The 16,587-nt window shown below is 42.8% G+C and overlaps 1 protein-coding gene across 1 annotated transcript in view; it reads left to right on the forward strand.

Moving 5' to 3' along the window:
* Window positions 1-238: 238 nt before the first annotated feature.
* Colgalt2 (collagen beta(1-O)galactosyltransferase 2) overlaps window positions 239-16,587 on the forward strand; it is a 103,035-nt gene continuing 86,686 nt past the window's right edge. Inside the window, exon 1 of the mRNA XM_042674435.1 lies at window positions 239-518. Within this exon, the coding sequence (XP_042530369.1) occupies window positions 256-518 (263 nt within the window). The 5' untranslated portion in view covers window positions 239-255. The remainder of the gene's footprint in view (window positions 519-16,587) is intronic.

Raw genomic sequence — 16,587 nt, forward strand, 5'->3', positions numbered from 1 at the left:
AGCGAGCGAGCCTGGGCGGCGGCAGGTACGCGGTGCCCACCCGCGGCGTCGGGACCTGGGCGGTGCTGCGGCGGCCCGAGGGTCCGGGGAGCTGCAGGGCTGGGCGCCGGCGCGCACGCTGGCCGGCCTGGGGAGCGGCAAGCCCGGCAGCCCCGGCAGCCTCCCCGATCTCCGGGAACCGGCCTCGGGCACCCTCGGGCCGCGGGGCTCCGCGCTCGCGGCTGGACCTCCCCGCCGCCGGCCCCGGGCTGGAAGATGGCTGCGCGCCCCGCCGCCGCCCTCGCCTGGTCCCTGCTGCTCCTGTCCTCCGCGCTGCTCCGCGGCGGCTGTCGGGCGCGCTTCGCCGCGGAACCCGACTCGGAGGACGACGAGGAAGAGGCGGTGGTTTTCCCCGAGTCGCCTCTGCAGAGGGCCACGGTGATGGTGGCCGTCCTCGCCCGCAACGCTGCGCACTCGCTGCCGCACTTCCTCGGCTGCCTGGAGCGGCTGGACTACCCCAAGAGCAGGATGGCCATCTGGTGAGCGCGAGGCGGGGTCCGGCCGCGGGGAGCGGGGAGCGGGGAGCGGGGACCCCCCACCCCTCCTGCCTGCGCTGCGCCCGGGCCCACCGGGCGGGCTGGGGAGGCGCGGGGCCGCGTGCACGCCGCGCGCTCGTTCGGAACGTCGGTGCCCCTGCGTGGGTAGGTGCTGCGCGCCTCGCGTGGTCCCAGTCCTTCTGACACCGCTCCCACCCCCGGGGGCTGGAGGAGGACTTTTCAACTCTCGAGGTTCCTGCTCTATCCCCGGCTGTGGAGAGAGGAGATGGGTGCCCGGAGCCCCCTCCTCCCCCAGGCGACCCTGGGGGCACAACTGACTAGCAGCCGGGACCACTGAGGCTGGGGCTAGGGAGATTTCGCGGTGCCAGGACCAGACAGACGACCTGAGCGGAGTCGGCCCAGCCCCGCAGGCTATCCCAGCTTGGTGTCCTCTGTGCTCAGAGGCGATCCCAGGGCATCCCGTGCTGGGGCGAGATGAAGCTGCCCTTGGGAAGAGAGCCAAGTTTTTCTCCGAATGAAATGCCCGTGCTTGCCGGATCGGGGACCAGAGAGGGGAGCTCCCCACTCCCTCAGCGACCCTCAGCCCAGGCGGGCACCTGATTTTAGAAATCCAAGTAGCAGAGGCAAGAAATCGGCCCGGTCGTTGGGGGCCTCCGGGCCATCCCCTCCCCTCCCCCAGGCGGTCAGAGTCCAGGTTACTCCTGGAGCAGGTTTCTGCGGGCGTTAGCCAGGGGAGCGCCCCACACAGAATCCTTACAGGGCGGTGGGTAGCCAGGGGAGGGAGGGTAAAGACAGCCCGCGGCGGGCGGGAAGGACGGCCTCACCACCCAGCCTGCGGCCAGGGGCAGAGGTGGGAAATAGTGCAGCACTGTGCGCACACTGCTTCACGTGCACCGCCCTACGTGACGGCCTCCACGCAGGACAGCACCGCAGGTGGGAAGTGGGCTGCTAGGACAGCCAGCTTTTCAACCAGAAGGAAGAGTCTATTTACTTATTTGTGTTAACCATTTCCCTTCCAAAAGAAACTTTGAAGAAAAAAAAAGTCTCTTTTTGTTTTGGTTATGTATACAGTACTGGAGTTTGAACTCAGGATCTCTAGCTGGCTAGCCAGGTACTCTACCACCTGAGCCATACCTCCTATTCTACAGAGTGTCTGCTCAAGCCTTGATTCAAAGATCTCTACCTCCCAAGTAGCCAGGTATATGATAGGTGTAAGACACCAGAGCACACAAAAAGCTTGAAAGAGAAATACTCTGATCCTTATTTTACAAAGGAAGAAATGGAGACTTGTTCAGTTCAACAACTCACTCAAAGGTCACAGAATAACTAGAATTTAATCCAAACTTGCCCCTAAAGATTGCCTAGAAAATTGTTTTTAATTATAGACTTTATACAAACCTATACATTAGGAAATTTGAATTGTTTATCAAGTTTGAATGTGATTTGGGCCAAGTTGTGTGGAATTCATAGACATCTCTCTCTCTCTCTCAATAATAAAATGAGAGAAAATTGAAATTAATGAAAAATCCCTTCCAACTCTTGAATTCCATACACTTGATGATTAGACTCAACCAACCAATGAATGTACATCTTAACTGCCTTGAGTGTTCCAGGATATATGGATGATGTTCTGTTTAAATGGGTAGCATTCTGCATCTGCATAGCTTTTTGTGGTCTAGTTCCTTACCTTACTTTATGTTCCATGTTGCTGTCCCTTATGGCCGCAGAGTGAGCCAGTGAGCAAGCTCAAAGAGCTTAGGTAAAGGCGTGGCCAGCCTCTGAGTTACTCACTGAAGACTCTCCTTTGAAAATTCCTGATTCTGCCTTAGAAACCATGGATCATTTATTAGGTTCTAGCAGTTTAAAAAATGTCAGTTTCTTAGTAGTCCCTTCTAAAGGGCTTTCATCAACTGAACACACAAAAAAAAGTTGAACAAAAGCTGGCTCCTTCTAGATAAACATGGCTTTTCTTACTGGGTAGTGTAAGGTGATCTGAATGGCATTTAAACAGAAGGATTTCTATATCTGATGGGGGAGAGGGGATCTTGTGTGGCCATGGAAGGCTTCTAGAACAGTTGATACTGAGTTTGGACTGAGTTTTGAAGGATGAAAGAAGTCAGCTAAATCCTAGAAAAAAAAGGAGAGCTGAAAAGGGAGGGTGCTACAGGGAGAGAAAAAAAATCCAGGACATCAGCTAGAGTTTCCACTGAAGGGAATGAAAGCATTTGACTGGCTTAATGACTGTGGGTCTCCACACTCATATTCCCCATCAGGTCTCTGGAAATGTTGACTTTTAGTCTAGCACTAGATGAGTTTATGACTGGCAAAATTATGGGCTAAGCCCCTCTGGAGGGAAGTGGTGTCTTAGGATGTTACATCTTTAAGGGTCTTGCACCAGTTGCTTATTCCTGGTCCCTGAAGCTCAGTTAAGATCCATTCAATAGTCCATGTTGCTAACTGTCTACTTGACAAAGCCAGCACATGCAAATGTCAAAAATGACTGTGACCTTCTGAGACCTTTACAAACAGAACATTATTGCCTCCAGAATCTGGGGTGCCAAACTCTAAATATCTCAATATCGCACTCAGTGCAGACCCATTCGTCTTCATCCACTTACCTCTACCAAAGGCTGGAGAAATGTCTGATAAGGCTTCTTTTCTACATCTTTCAGGATCAAGACTTTTTCCCCTTAGGTTATAGGATCATTGAAAGGCCTGGCTCCTATTTTCCATGTGAATATTGTCTTACCTAATGATCTGAACCAAATCTGAATTACAGGAAAGAAAAGTACCAAAAAGAGATACAAATGACGGCTATTGGAGAATGACTGCAGTCATTTCCGCATCAAGCTTGATTTGCATTAGATGGAACACAGGGAAATGTATAGTTTAGACATGCTTCATACCAGCAAAAAGTAAAGCACTTTCATATTTACCTGTCTGATCTCAAAACCCACCAAACTATTTGCTTTCTTTAAAATATTGAAAGCCTGTGTAGACATAAGGACACTATGTCCATGGCACTAATTAGAACAAGCAGCAAGTCCACGAGAATGGCTACTGAGTTGAGTGGAAGGCATTGGGACATGTGGCAATGGATGTACTGGCTTCTCTTTAATTCAGTGGAGACATGAACAAATAGCCTTTAGCAAAAGAGGGAAGGTTAACCTCATCCTTCTTCACAAAGCTATGATTTAGGACAGCAGGGCCACGTACCAGGGGCAAGGCATAAAGAAAAGTCCTCGGCTGTAGAAAGACGTTAAGTTTGCCATTTGGACAGCCTGTATTGCTTGTGGGAGACATTTGGATTCATAGAGTCTCTGCAGATCCAAGGCAGTAGCTGCTATGTAATTACAGAACAATTTGGACATTTCATTTGGTACAGTCCATACTGACTTTTGTTCTGATTTATACTAAATTGAGACCCAGTTTTTAATTGTTAGACCCTGTGAGGAGATTCTGTGAACATCAATATAAACAATGATGAGCTTCTACTTGTTTTCAGGAGGAAGGCCAGACCCCACACGTTGTCCTATATTTTTTGTCTCTGCATTCTTTGAGAATTATCTTAAATTGGTCTCCTCTGCATTGCTGAGCCAGTAGCATTTTGGTAGATGTTTAACTGGATACACTAATAGAGTAAGTGTGTTTATAAAGTTTTCCAAACTATTATTGGTGAGGATGGCATATTTTATCACTTGTCATTAGAGGTGGTGTGTTGTTCCTATGCACAGATGAAAACAGGTGATTCTTTAGGCCTCTTCTGTTAGTCTGTTTTGCTCACCTTTCTCCTCCTTTTCCTTATGGTTCCCAACCTGATGGTTAAGAATGGGGGAGGAGGAGAAGTGGAAGCTTAGATTCAGATACACTGCAGGTCCAATTTGTGGAATTTGGGCATATCTATGAACCTCGAAAAGAAACTACTTAACCTCAAAATGAACAATAATAACAACTATCTCAAAGCATGATATAACAAGTAGATGAGAAAGAATATATACAGTCTTAGCAGAAATGCTGCTAAATAAATGGGTTGCAATTTCCTATGCGTCTCTTGTGTCTCTGAATGGAGTTTGAAAAAAAATCACGCTGAACTTGTTAGTATGTATAACTCGCACATATTAATCCAAAATAAAATAAAATACAAACGTGCTCACAAGTAACTCCATTCATTTCCTTCCTTCAAGCAAAAGATTACCAGTTGCCCTAATGAAAGCTGGCATTGATGGAGATGCTGATAACTGATTTGCTCCTGCCAGCAAGCCTCAATGGGAGGGGCCATTGCATTTATCACTCTCTTAAACTTTATACAGGAGGAAACTGAGGCACGGAATATGCAACTATCTATCCTGAGGTCACAAGCTGGTGTATCAAGGATAGACCTGGGCAGCTGTCACACAGTATATATGGTCTGTTTAACATCAAGAAGGAACAATTATTTCTAGTTTTGTGTTTTTCTTTTCTTCTGTCGGTTGACCCAACTTGAAAACATAGGGGCACTAGTGTTTCTTTCAAATCAGAATTGTCGCTTCTGCTTGAGTTCACAAGGGACTCAGTGGTTCTCTTCCGCTGTCTTGATCATTTTGTCACTTAGCTCAAGCACTGACAAGTTACTGAGCTCTGTGCTATTGTAGTACATTTCAAAGGAACCACCTGAGACTGACTATGTGGGCACTACATACACATTCAAGTCACTTGCTATGGTCACTAAGCATAGAAGTATTTTTAATAGCAATGACTTTTCATGTGCAAATTGGTTATATTTTTGGGTTCCTATTGGTACAAGAGTGTTTGCTTTTTAACTTTTTAAATTAAGAGTTTTCCCTTTGCTTGCTCCTTAAGCTCAGTTCTCTTACAGTTATAATTTGAGAAAACTATCAGTTTTTTATCCAGTTTCAAAATATGATTGGTGCAAAGAATTAAACATTTCCTTGGATGAAAACTGAAGTAATTAATACATGCCACCAGTTCAGTTCCAGTTAGGACAAATTGCCTACAGATTTAGAGAGGAGGCCTAAATTGCCCTTGTTGTGTTTATTGAGTTGCATGGATGAGAATCCAATGCAAAGTGCAGTTAAGAGACTCCTGTCAGTAAATCATACAGTGAGTGATGTCAGGTATGCCATTTCTAGTTTTCAGTGCTGTTGTGACCGTTTCAATGTTAGCTTATTTTATAATAAATTCCCTTCTTGACTTAAAGAGCCTGACAATTATTCTAAACAGAGTTTGAATGAATAGATTTGTCTTCAGATCCTTTATCCAAACACTTCTCTCCCTGAATTTCTTTGTGACTCCAGGCTCATAAGCATGTGCCTCTTGTGGTTCTCTTGCTTGGCTGTCTCTGGTGGTTATAAGGACCAACAATGAAAGCTTTGTGACCAGGAATGCTGCTGGTTGTGCCTTGGTCCCTTTCCCAACACTGAACTGTGCACAAGGGTTGTATCACTGTGCAGCACTGTCCCTAGGTGTATGGCATGATCAAGAAGGACCATTATAAGGCTTTTGTAGGGACTATGGCAGGGAAATTATAAGGTCTGAGTCTGCACATTAATTCACAAATCAATAATATAAAGCAATGTCTGAGAGAAAACTGTTAGCCTATAGTTTGGGTAAATTCTTCTCCAGTTGCCACTCTCGGAAAAAGTTTCCCTATATGTGTTTAAATCATAGCTAGCACTCACCAGGAGCTAAAAATCAACGTGGACTGTATAGGTCTTATCATTTTTATTCTCAAAGGAGTGGCTTGTTTATTTAGTTGTCAAAATTTACTGGTTTAAGAAATTTAAATCCCTTAAGACCTTTGTAGATGTCTTTAATAGTATTTCAATTTGACTTTTTTTTTGTAAATCATAAGGCAATATGCATCCATAAAAATTTTTGAAAACAATTTTGGTGGGACTAGGGAAAGAAAAAATAATAATCAAATTCCCCTTTTCTCCAGGCCACCTGCCAGATGAAACCAATGCTAATCGCTTTTTGTTTGTTTTTTATGTATTCTTCTAGAAACTGTCCATACACATACATATATCCTTGTCCTTTGACCCAAACATGAGTGTTATATATGTATAATGTATGGATATATGCATACATACATATGTATGTATCTTCTTCTGTATACACATAATGTTTTTATTTTCATATTTATTTATTGGTAGCTCTAGGGTTTGACCTCAGGATTTGAACTAGGCAACCACTGTATCATTTGAACCACACCCCAGCCTGAGAAGTGTGTTTTTGTTTTTTAAATTCATCTCATCGATGCTCTGGGTGGCACACTGAGAGCAGCTTCCCATAAGACCTGTTCCAGGTAGGTACTCTACACACCTCTGTGATAATACCCATCCTATTCTCTGGACCCTGGAAAACCTGTCTCTAAGCTCCCTTTTAAGAACTACACTTTCAGATCCAGAGTTCAAGCCCCACAACCGACAAAAAAAAAGAACTACTCTTTGATAAATTTTGATGTGCATCTGCAAAGTGCACGTATCATAACTGTGTGACTTTTCACATGCAGACATGCCCATAGAGCCATCACGGGGCCCTACCAAACCTGCATTTGTACATAGCAGCTGTTACTGGGACAGAGTAGCCACCACCCTGGACTTTGTCCAGGCCCACACAGTGTGAGCTTGCAGTTATCTCTTTTGTCTCTTTGACTTGATTTAGCTGATCCCTGTTAGCTTTTGATCAACAACCTTTGATCTCTTCTCAGGCTTCTCTAGGAGTGGTGGGATCTAGGTACCTCTTAGAACCAGCAGGCTTTGTAAGCAGCCAGCAAGTGACCTAATAGTCCCTTAAAATACAGAACTAGGATTGTTGTATTGCTTTTCCCTCTACTCTCCATCCTTCTGGTAGAAAAGCTGTGTGTTTATATTCGCAGAGTAAAAAAAAAAAAAAATGAGAAGGACCTTGTTATAGGTAACAAGTGAAATGCCATACAGAAGATACAAAGGGTGGCTATAATTTACTAATTCACTTGAACTTGCTACCACTCAGATCCATGAAAATATGGCACTGGTGGTTGGTGAGATTAGTCAGGCCCCTTGCATGAATTAAACTTTAGTTTTGGCTAAAGGTAATTTCGTTTCCTCTTGAGGAGGACCAGATGTATAGAAATTCTTACAGCAGGCTTCAGACTTGAGATTTCGACCCATAATTCAGCTACAGTTGCACTTGGTAACATTTCTTTGAAGTAGTAATTATTATTATCACTAATTATTATTACTAATTGTTCATCAAATCCAGTGAGCCTTGAGACTTTTGTTTCTCTGTACGCAGAAGGCAAAATAACCAATTCTCCACTGTTTTCTGATAAATGTTTGAAGATCACTTAGAAGATGCACAATTCAGAAAAATGAATTACCTAAGTAATGATCCTGGGCTGAATGACTGTAAGAATCATGCAGATAAATGAGGCTGGGACAGGCTTCTTCTATTATGAAATCAGCTGATTTCATAAATATATAGTTCATTTCCTTCTAGGTCAAGTCCCTTCCAGGTCTACTTAGAACTTTGAATCAGGCTAATGAGAGGAGGCTTCCTAAGAGAACTTCCCCATGAAGACAGACAAAAGTGCATACATTTTAGACTACAGAACCCATTGCCAGTATAGGATTCTCTATCCTCTTTTTAAGAGTGATTGCATGGTTTTAGCTGGGTGGTGGACAGTGAAGAACTTTTTATTCTCACAGGTGGCAGATGTGACTCTAAGAAAGAGTTGTCTAAGGGTGCACATTCTTCCAGAAAGCAGTGGGAAGCAAGAAATTGCCCCTTTACAAGGTACTGGCAGAATTTTCTAGATACTTCTAGACCTTAAATTCCTGGAATATCTGTGAACTTTGGGGACCTTTGAGGTCCTGGCATTCCCAAGCTCTAGCATCTTGGTTGCCAGCCAGCCTCATAAGGCTGGCTACACTGCACACATACTGCCATTCTGGTTTAGACCCATCAATATGGTGGAAAGTTGCTGCCAAGTGGAATCAGGGTAGTTTCTGTGGTCTCTGCAGCACTGCACAACCAGCTGTGTGCAGTTCCCTCTCCTCCAGGCAGATTGAGTGGAAGAGCACTCAGGCACTGGGCCATACCTTCTATCACACATGGATTTTGTGGAGTTACCATGGAAGGCTTAAACAAGACTGCTTGCACAAATACTTTTATAAGTCTTTTGATAAGACTTTTACAAGTCTTCTCTCTGCCATTTCTCAATCCTGTTAGATATCACACTTTAGGAGTTATGCTGATTTCCATTCTAGAATTTTCTCTCTAGCAAGAGAATTGATGAATGTCCAAAGCAATGCATTGAAGATGTCCTATATCAAGGAGCTAGAGTAAGAAGAAGAAACAAGAACCAAATTTAATAGGGAAAAAGTCAGTAGAAATAAATGAAATGCATATTTAATAAATACAAATTAATATAGTTTATTCTTTTAAAAGATGAACAATATAGACAATCCTGTGTCTATACTAAGAAAATGAGACAGAAGACACAAATAAACAAAATCAGAGATGATAATAAGAGACAGGAACTGCCACCACAGAAATCCAAAAGATACATAGAGGTTATTATGAAAATCTGTGTTCTAACAGATTTGATGTAATTAAGAAGAAATGGACAAATTCCTACACACATATACCTTAATACAATTGAACTATGAGGACATAGAAAGCCTGAAGTGACCAATAATAATAAATAACAAATAATGGATTGAACTAGAGGGCATAATAAGCTAGACATAGAAAGACTAACATTGCAGAGTCTCACTGGTATATGGACTCTAAACATCATTCATCTCCTAGAAGTTAAGAACAAAATGGTGGTTATCAGGGGTGGGGAGGGTTAGGGGAAGGTTGATTAATATGTTTCACAGCAAGATATAAGCAAGAAGTTCTGGTAGACTATTGCACTGTAGGATGACTGCAGATAATAATAATGTACTATACATTTCAAAAAGATTTTGAAAGTTCTCACCATTAAGAAATATTTGAGGAGATAAATGTTTAAGAGGTACTATGAAATGAGTAGTAATTTACATATACCCTTTTATTTATTTGGTCATCATAGATTGGCCTATGTGGAGAAAGCCAGGTGACCACGCTGAATTTAGTAGTTAGTAGTTAAGGTGGCCCAAGAGTGATTTGCCCATGGGGTATAGCTCATTGTCCCAGAGTAGATGTGGTCTTCATCACTGTTCTGCTGATATTTTGGATACAGCTGCTGGGCTTGGACTAGTGTATCGCTGATACAGACTTAGGGCCCAGCTAGATCTCAACCCTTGGGGTATTTGCTAGACACACTGATTTGCAGGCTCTGTTTAAGCCACATTTAATCAGACTGTTCATGGTTAGAACCTGGGAATCCATATCTTAAGTGTGAACTCTAGTGATTTGGATGAACTGACAATGATACCCTCTCAAAAGGCCCAGACAGGGCTCAGAATGCCTTATGTGGAGAGAAAAGGTTGTATAAGTATCTAAAGCACCAGCCATAGGGGTAAGGAGTGGCAAAGTTTGGATACTTGGCACACTCTCCTGATTTCAGATAGTTAACCCATCAAAAAGGCCAAGAGAATTTCTTTAAGAGAAGCATTCAGGTGCAAGGTTGTACAGGAGAAACCCAGCTACACATCATCATCATTGGTCTTCTTTTGTAAAATTAAATCAAGCACATTCATACTTCCTCAATCCAATATCAGTTATTTAAAAACATAAATGTGTATCTTTTAAAGGAAATGCCACAAGTTGTTTTCCCTCTGTAAGTAGATCCTTCACTGGGCATGGTATACAATGGCACCCTTTTCTTTACTAAGTATTTTGTGTTATGAGCTTCATTTAGGTATAGTGAAGAAAAATACTCATCCACAAATGTCTGATGAGTGGAGATAAACCACTGCATTTCCTAGCTAAATAGTATTCACAGAACTCACTTCTGCTCCTATTTTCCCCTATAGTACCTCCTTTTTTGCCTGTGTTTAATTTTCTTCTCTTTAGTGTTGTTTCTCTCCTACATTAAAAACTCTTTCCCTGCATTTGTGACAGATACAAACAATTTATTAAATTAGATTGCTTTTGTAAGTGGTAATTCAGTGGGATAAAGTTTGTAAGCCTGATGCCTTCACTAGCTATGAACTTGAGGTATAACTTTTGAGAAATACACACTGTTCTATTCTTCTGTGTGAGGATGGTTATGAATTTGTTGTTGCTATACAAAGTTGTTTCTTAAGAAGTCATTACCAGGGCTGGGAAGGTAGCTCAGTGGTAGAGTGCTTGCCTTGCATGCATGAGGCCCTGGGTTCTATTCCTCAGCACCACATAAGCAAAAAGAAAAAAAAAACCGGAAGTGGCACTGAAGAGCTGAGGGACAGCACCCAGGCCCAGAGTTCAGGCCCCACAACCGGACCCCCCCCCCCAAAAAAAAAGAAGTCATTACCATAGTTGGGTGTGGTAGATTATGCCTGTAATCTTAGCTATGTAAGAGGCTGAGATGAAGAGGATTGGGGTAACAGGCCAGGCCAAGGAGAAAAGTCCATGAGAGTCCATCTCAACAGAAGCTAGATATGATGATGGCATGCACTCACCATCCCAGCTAAGTCAGGTAGCAAAAAGTAGAATGTGTGCACTAAACAAGAAGTGTAACCCTATCTCAAAAATTACCAGAGCACAAAAGATCTGGAGGTATGACTCAAGTGGTAGAGAACCTACCTGGCAAGTGTGAAAGTCCTGACTTCAAATCCTAGTACATCCTCCCCTCCTACCACCTCCAAGAAAAAGGATTGAGTGCTACAGTTCACACCTGTAATCCTAGTTACTTGGGAGGCTGATATTGTTGGGCTTGAGGGTTTGAGGCTAACCTGGACAGAAAAAAAAAAAAACTACACAAGACTCCTTCTCAATGAAGAACTGGCTGCAGTAGCCCAAGACTAGTGTCTTAGCTAGCAGGCAGGAATCCTAAGATAGCAGGCGAATTCCACTTGCTCAGGAAGCAAGACCTGATCTCAAAAATAAGCAAAAATTAGGGCTGGAAACGTGGCTTAGCAGTAAGAGTCCCTGCCAAGCTGGGGGCAAGTGGCTCAATGCCTATAATCCTAGCTACTCAGGAGGCTGAGATCTGAGGATCTCGGTTCAAAGCCAGCCTGAGCAAGAAAGTCCATGAGACTGGAAGTGGAACTGTCCCTCAAGTGGTAGAGCACTATCCTGGAGAGGAAAAAAAGTTCAGGGACAGCTTCCAGACCCTGAATTCCAACCCCAGGACCAGCACAAAAAGGAAAAACAAACAGAGTTCCTGCCTAACACATAGAAACCTTTGTGGATGAGATTTCACACCCGAGTCCTGCCCCAACAAATTAGCAAAGAACAAAATGAAAAACAGCAGTCAAATAATAGCAACAGCAAAACGGGAAGTTAATATGGCAGCATCATGACAATTGCATGCATAGCAACCTTGGAGAAGAGCATATGCAGTTGCGAACCACATACTATTCCATGCTCTTTGTGTTCTTTTAGTTGTCAAAAACATTCCACAGTATAGAGTCTCAAGTTTGTGCGTTTATTTTCATTTTTACTCCCTTTTCCTTCCCAAGAACACAAGACAGCTTAGCAGATGCCAGCAAGAAACACTGGTCATCTGGGGACAAGGGGAGCCTCATAGAGCGCGTCAGCCCCAGAACAGGTGCCTACAGTCAAACCCGACCTCATCCATCTTCCCTCAGGGGGCAGAGGTCATCCTTTCATTATTTGTCTTGTGCCTTGGAAGGACTGGGAGGCTTGCTCATGGCTGGCTCATTTGGAACAAGTCATTTAATTGGTGAACCTCAGTTTTCTTTCTGTAACCAAAAGGAAATGTGCTGGAGTTGTGGTTCTCAGCGTGGCTGCTTACTAGAAGCATGATGAAGTCTGAAAATAAAGACCAATACCTGGGCCTTATCCCAGGCCAATGAAGTCTGCATCTGTGAGGTAGAGCCAGGGCAGTGAACAACCTTTAAAAGCACTCCAGGGGAAATAACAGTGTGCAGTCAGGTTGGAGAACCATTGGGCCAGATGTTTTCCAGGGTGCTTGTCCCCATCTAACATCATTCCTCCTTCATGAGGGTGACCGCACCTGAAGAACTTTAATAAACTATAATTCTGGTCCCTTAGTGCAATGTTTAATCTTTTGGTATCGTGTGTAAAAGTCAAGATATTCTAGAAAGCTCATTGTACTTCAGTTTATGGTATACTGCCTCCAAAGACTGCTGAGTGCTGTCTTCTTTGGAAGGAATGTGCTGATGAAGACTGACCAGCCATGGAATGTGGTGATGGGAGGATTACCCTTGCAGAAGCACGTATTGGAATGTCTCATGAAGGGCCCAGGGCACCAGGTGTAGCAGCAGCCACCGCCAGGTCTTCCTTTGGCACAGATGGCTGCCCCATGGTTAAGGGAACCACACATATCAAGGCTTCTAAAGCATACCCAGCCAAGCTCTGGTCAGCCCAGCGGCCCTTCCCACAGTATGTATTTTGGTGTGTTGCCCAGCTTAGCTTTTACGTTTGCTATTTCATACTGATGCAGGGCCTCTCATTATCTCTGGGTATTGAATTTCTGATGCAACTTCTAATGGTTTGGGAGTGTAGCTTCTTTTGTTTCTGGATTTGCATAAACAGTGCTGTCTTTGTCCTGTGGTCTTGACACAGCTTCAAAGTTTTGACCTGACATCAAAGACACACTGGATCCTCCTTTCTTAGGCATCCAATTTCAGCAATGCCAGCAGGTGACTGGAGGTTATAGTCCCACTTCTGGGCCAGTTTTCTGTCTCTCCAAGAAGATCGGATTTGATCCTGGCAAGTCCTCTTTGCTAATGGCTCTGAATTCTGACAGCTCTTCATAAGTTGTGCAAATACAAACCTGTCAAAAGGGATTTGCTGGAGTTGGTCTCATGAGAGAAGGACAGTATCTCATTAATACTGGCTGATTTTCCCCAATCCCTGGCAAGGTGGATTATTAAGAGTCCCTTTGGGAAGCATAGAAGTCCTGGGCCTGTTGGCCAGGCATTGTCACCTGTCATCTTTGTGAGGACCAAGCCCTCATTTTCCCATGTGACTTACCAAAGTGAAGGCAGTCGTTGACTTTTCTGTTGTCCCTGAATTGGTTGTCTGTAGTATGGATATACAGAGACCAGTTTGATAACAGATCCGTTTAGTCCAGTCATGCATCTTGATTTAAGTCTCATCTCTATGCTGCCCATGGTTTTGTGTTCAAACAGTTAAGTTCAATTTTCATGTCAGCTCTGAAATAAAGCTGGGAGATCTAAGCACTATTCAGTGTAGGACTTCCCAGTACCAAGTAAATCTGTTTTCTTAACTGCTAACTCATTTACCTTGTCCCTGCCATGCACCAGTGTGTTTTTCCAAGTTCTTCAGTTCTTTGCCTCACCTCAGTCTCCTCACTTGTCCAGTGAGTATTGAACAGGAAGATCTCTAAGGCATTTTAGCCACATACATCTATGCATTTGAAAGTCTACCACTTACACTCTGAGAAATGAAGCACCTTGTTCTGCTGCCACATTACCTAAGATAGTATGTTGAACTTGTTTTCTGTATTTGTACTTAGATTTTATTTCCTTAGTAGTTTTGAAATCTACAGGATTTGTCCCAAATCCCGAGTACAAGCCTGGTGCTGCATAAAATTTTTAGAAAGTTCTCTAAGCCCTCTACCTTGAATGAAAGAGACTATGATTTTGTTTGCATATCAAGTAAGTGCAAGTTTTCCCTAGAATGTCCCTTTTCCCCACTTTTGGAAGATACAAATAGCTTGACATATGTCATTGTGGGTGGGAAACTATATGCATGCTTGCTTTTTGCAAAGCCAGCCTATAGGCCAGCTTGTTTTGCCCAGTGTAGTGTGTGAGGAAGTGCAAGTCTTACCAGGCTAATGGTTATTACAGGGAAGTGGTAGCAACTCTCCAGGGGAAGGTTCCACTTCTCAATATAATCTTTAGATCATAGAGATGCTAAAAAAAACTGATGTGTGTCCAACAACTTCTCAAGCCCAAATCCTGAATAACTAGGATGATCTTTATGACATCAAACTGTGTAGGACCATCTCCTTCAAGCTGACACTTGAGGGTTGGAGCAGAAGAAAAGTTGAGCAAGTGCAGATTTACAAGATCTACAATCACTTATCTCCTGATGTTGAATGTGTATGCTGCAAAAAAATAAAATCAAGAAGACAAAGATTTTCCTCAATAAAACCAAAGGCATTTTTTTTTTAGAAAGTGTTCCCATTGCTGACTGACTCTCTTTGATTTACATCCCTGGAGTTTAGTCTCCAAAACTGAACTCTTCCCTTTCTGGATTATAACCAATAAGTGAAAAAAAGCAAATCCTTCTATGGGGTTAGAATTATCCTGAAAATTCCCTGCTCTTTGGCTGCCTCCCTCAGTTCTCTCTCATCTTGGCTGCTAGACTGAACCCTCCAGCTGTAAACTGCCTCTAGTCGCTGAAGCTCTGTGTTAGTTGTTTTGAGTTTTTGAAGGAAGGTTCTTCTAGAATGATTTGGTAACACTGGGACTCAGACAGGGTTGCATAAAATGCCTTAATGAGTTTTAAGTAACGCAATAAATGGGACCCTGAAGTAAAATGGAATTTGAAGTTCTCTCCCCTCTTCTGTGAAACAGTATCAGATGTAGTACAAGTGTGCCCTGATTGGTAGACCAGTTGTCAGGTTTGCCTTAGCATTCTGTATTTTTGAGCTAGAGAAAGGTAGTTTCCCTGGGAAAACACTTAGTTGTTTTGCTGTCAAAGGAGTAGAGGTGAACAGACATAAGTCTGTATTTACCTTCTTTAACCAGTTTCTCTTTCAGAAAATCTTGATGTTCTCACATCATGTCTCTTTACCAACATTGCAGACTTAACTCCATTTTCTCTTCCAATTCTTTTTGGAAGAATTTTGAATTGAATTGAATTTGGAAGATTTTGAAGAGGCATTTTTACAAAGCTGGCCTCAGTTATTTATGGATTGATATATTTATTGGTCCATATAGTTTTAGTAATCATAATAATAGAAACTCAGCGGTCTTATCTGAGATTGGTGGGAAAAGTTATTCTTCCTCTCGTCTGAAGAAAAATGACTATGACTTAGAAAAAAATCTAGACAGGTAATTTTTGGTTTTGGCAACTTAAAAAATGTTCCACTTCCTTCCTTAGTGTTTGATCATTGGGAAGATAGATATAGATGTTCCAGATGGCTATAATATGTAACTAATTTCACACTGGGTGGTAAAAATCACACACTGTCTTCCAGATCCCTCAATAATCAGTTGTTATGAAGTGAGATCATTTTTGGTAGGAGAATCGCATATGTCATTGTCTCAAAAGTAAAATGGGCTGCAGATTCCGTCTGGGGACCTGCTTCCAAGCACTGTTCGAACTCCTTTCAGCTTGCCCTGAACTGGACATTAATTCCACTTTGACATTTCAAAGGGTTTCAGTACTGCATTATCTTCAACCTAGTAGACTAAGATAAAACAGTAGTCTATTATTAAATAAAAAGATAAAAGGACACAGTTGTTGTCTTTTTCACGATTCTTTTCATTTATTCTGTCATTGAGAAGAAATTTATACCTGGTTCAGTCTTCTTAAAAAAGTAGAAAGCATGTCTTTTATATATTGAAGTCATTGGTAGAAAATATAAGTTTGCATGGGTTTTTTCTTGCTATACTTCAAAGGTCAGGTTGTTTTTTGTTTTTTTGTTTTTTTAACTACTGAACTGGGCTTGATGACTCATGCCTGTAATCCCTGCTACTTGGGAGGTGAAGAGAGGCACATTCTAGTTAGAGGCCAGGTAGAGTAAAGTTAACCCAGGATTCTATCTGTAAAAACAAACAAACTGAAAACAAAAAAGCTGGGGTGTGACTCAAGTGGTAAAGCTTTCTAGCCAATGCAAGGTCCAGAGTTCAACCCCCAGTACTTCCCTGCCCCCATCAAAGAAAACAGTAACCTGTCATCAGAATGTTAAGAGCCAACCTCCCAGATGGCTGCCATGACACTGTTGTGTTACTTCCCCGAGAGAGAGAAGGTAGAA

The sequence above is a fragment of the Dipodomys spectabilis genome, unplaced genomic scaffold (genome assembly GCF_019054845.1).
Source record: "Dipodomys spectabilis isolate Male_0828 unplaced genomic scaffold, ASM1905484v1 ptg000019l, whole genome shotgun sequence".
NCBI classification, from domain to species: Eukaryota; Metazoa; Chordata; class Mammalia; order Rodentia; family Heteromyidae; genus Dipodomys; species Dipodomys spectabilis.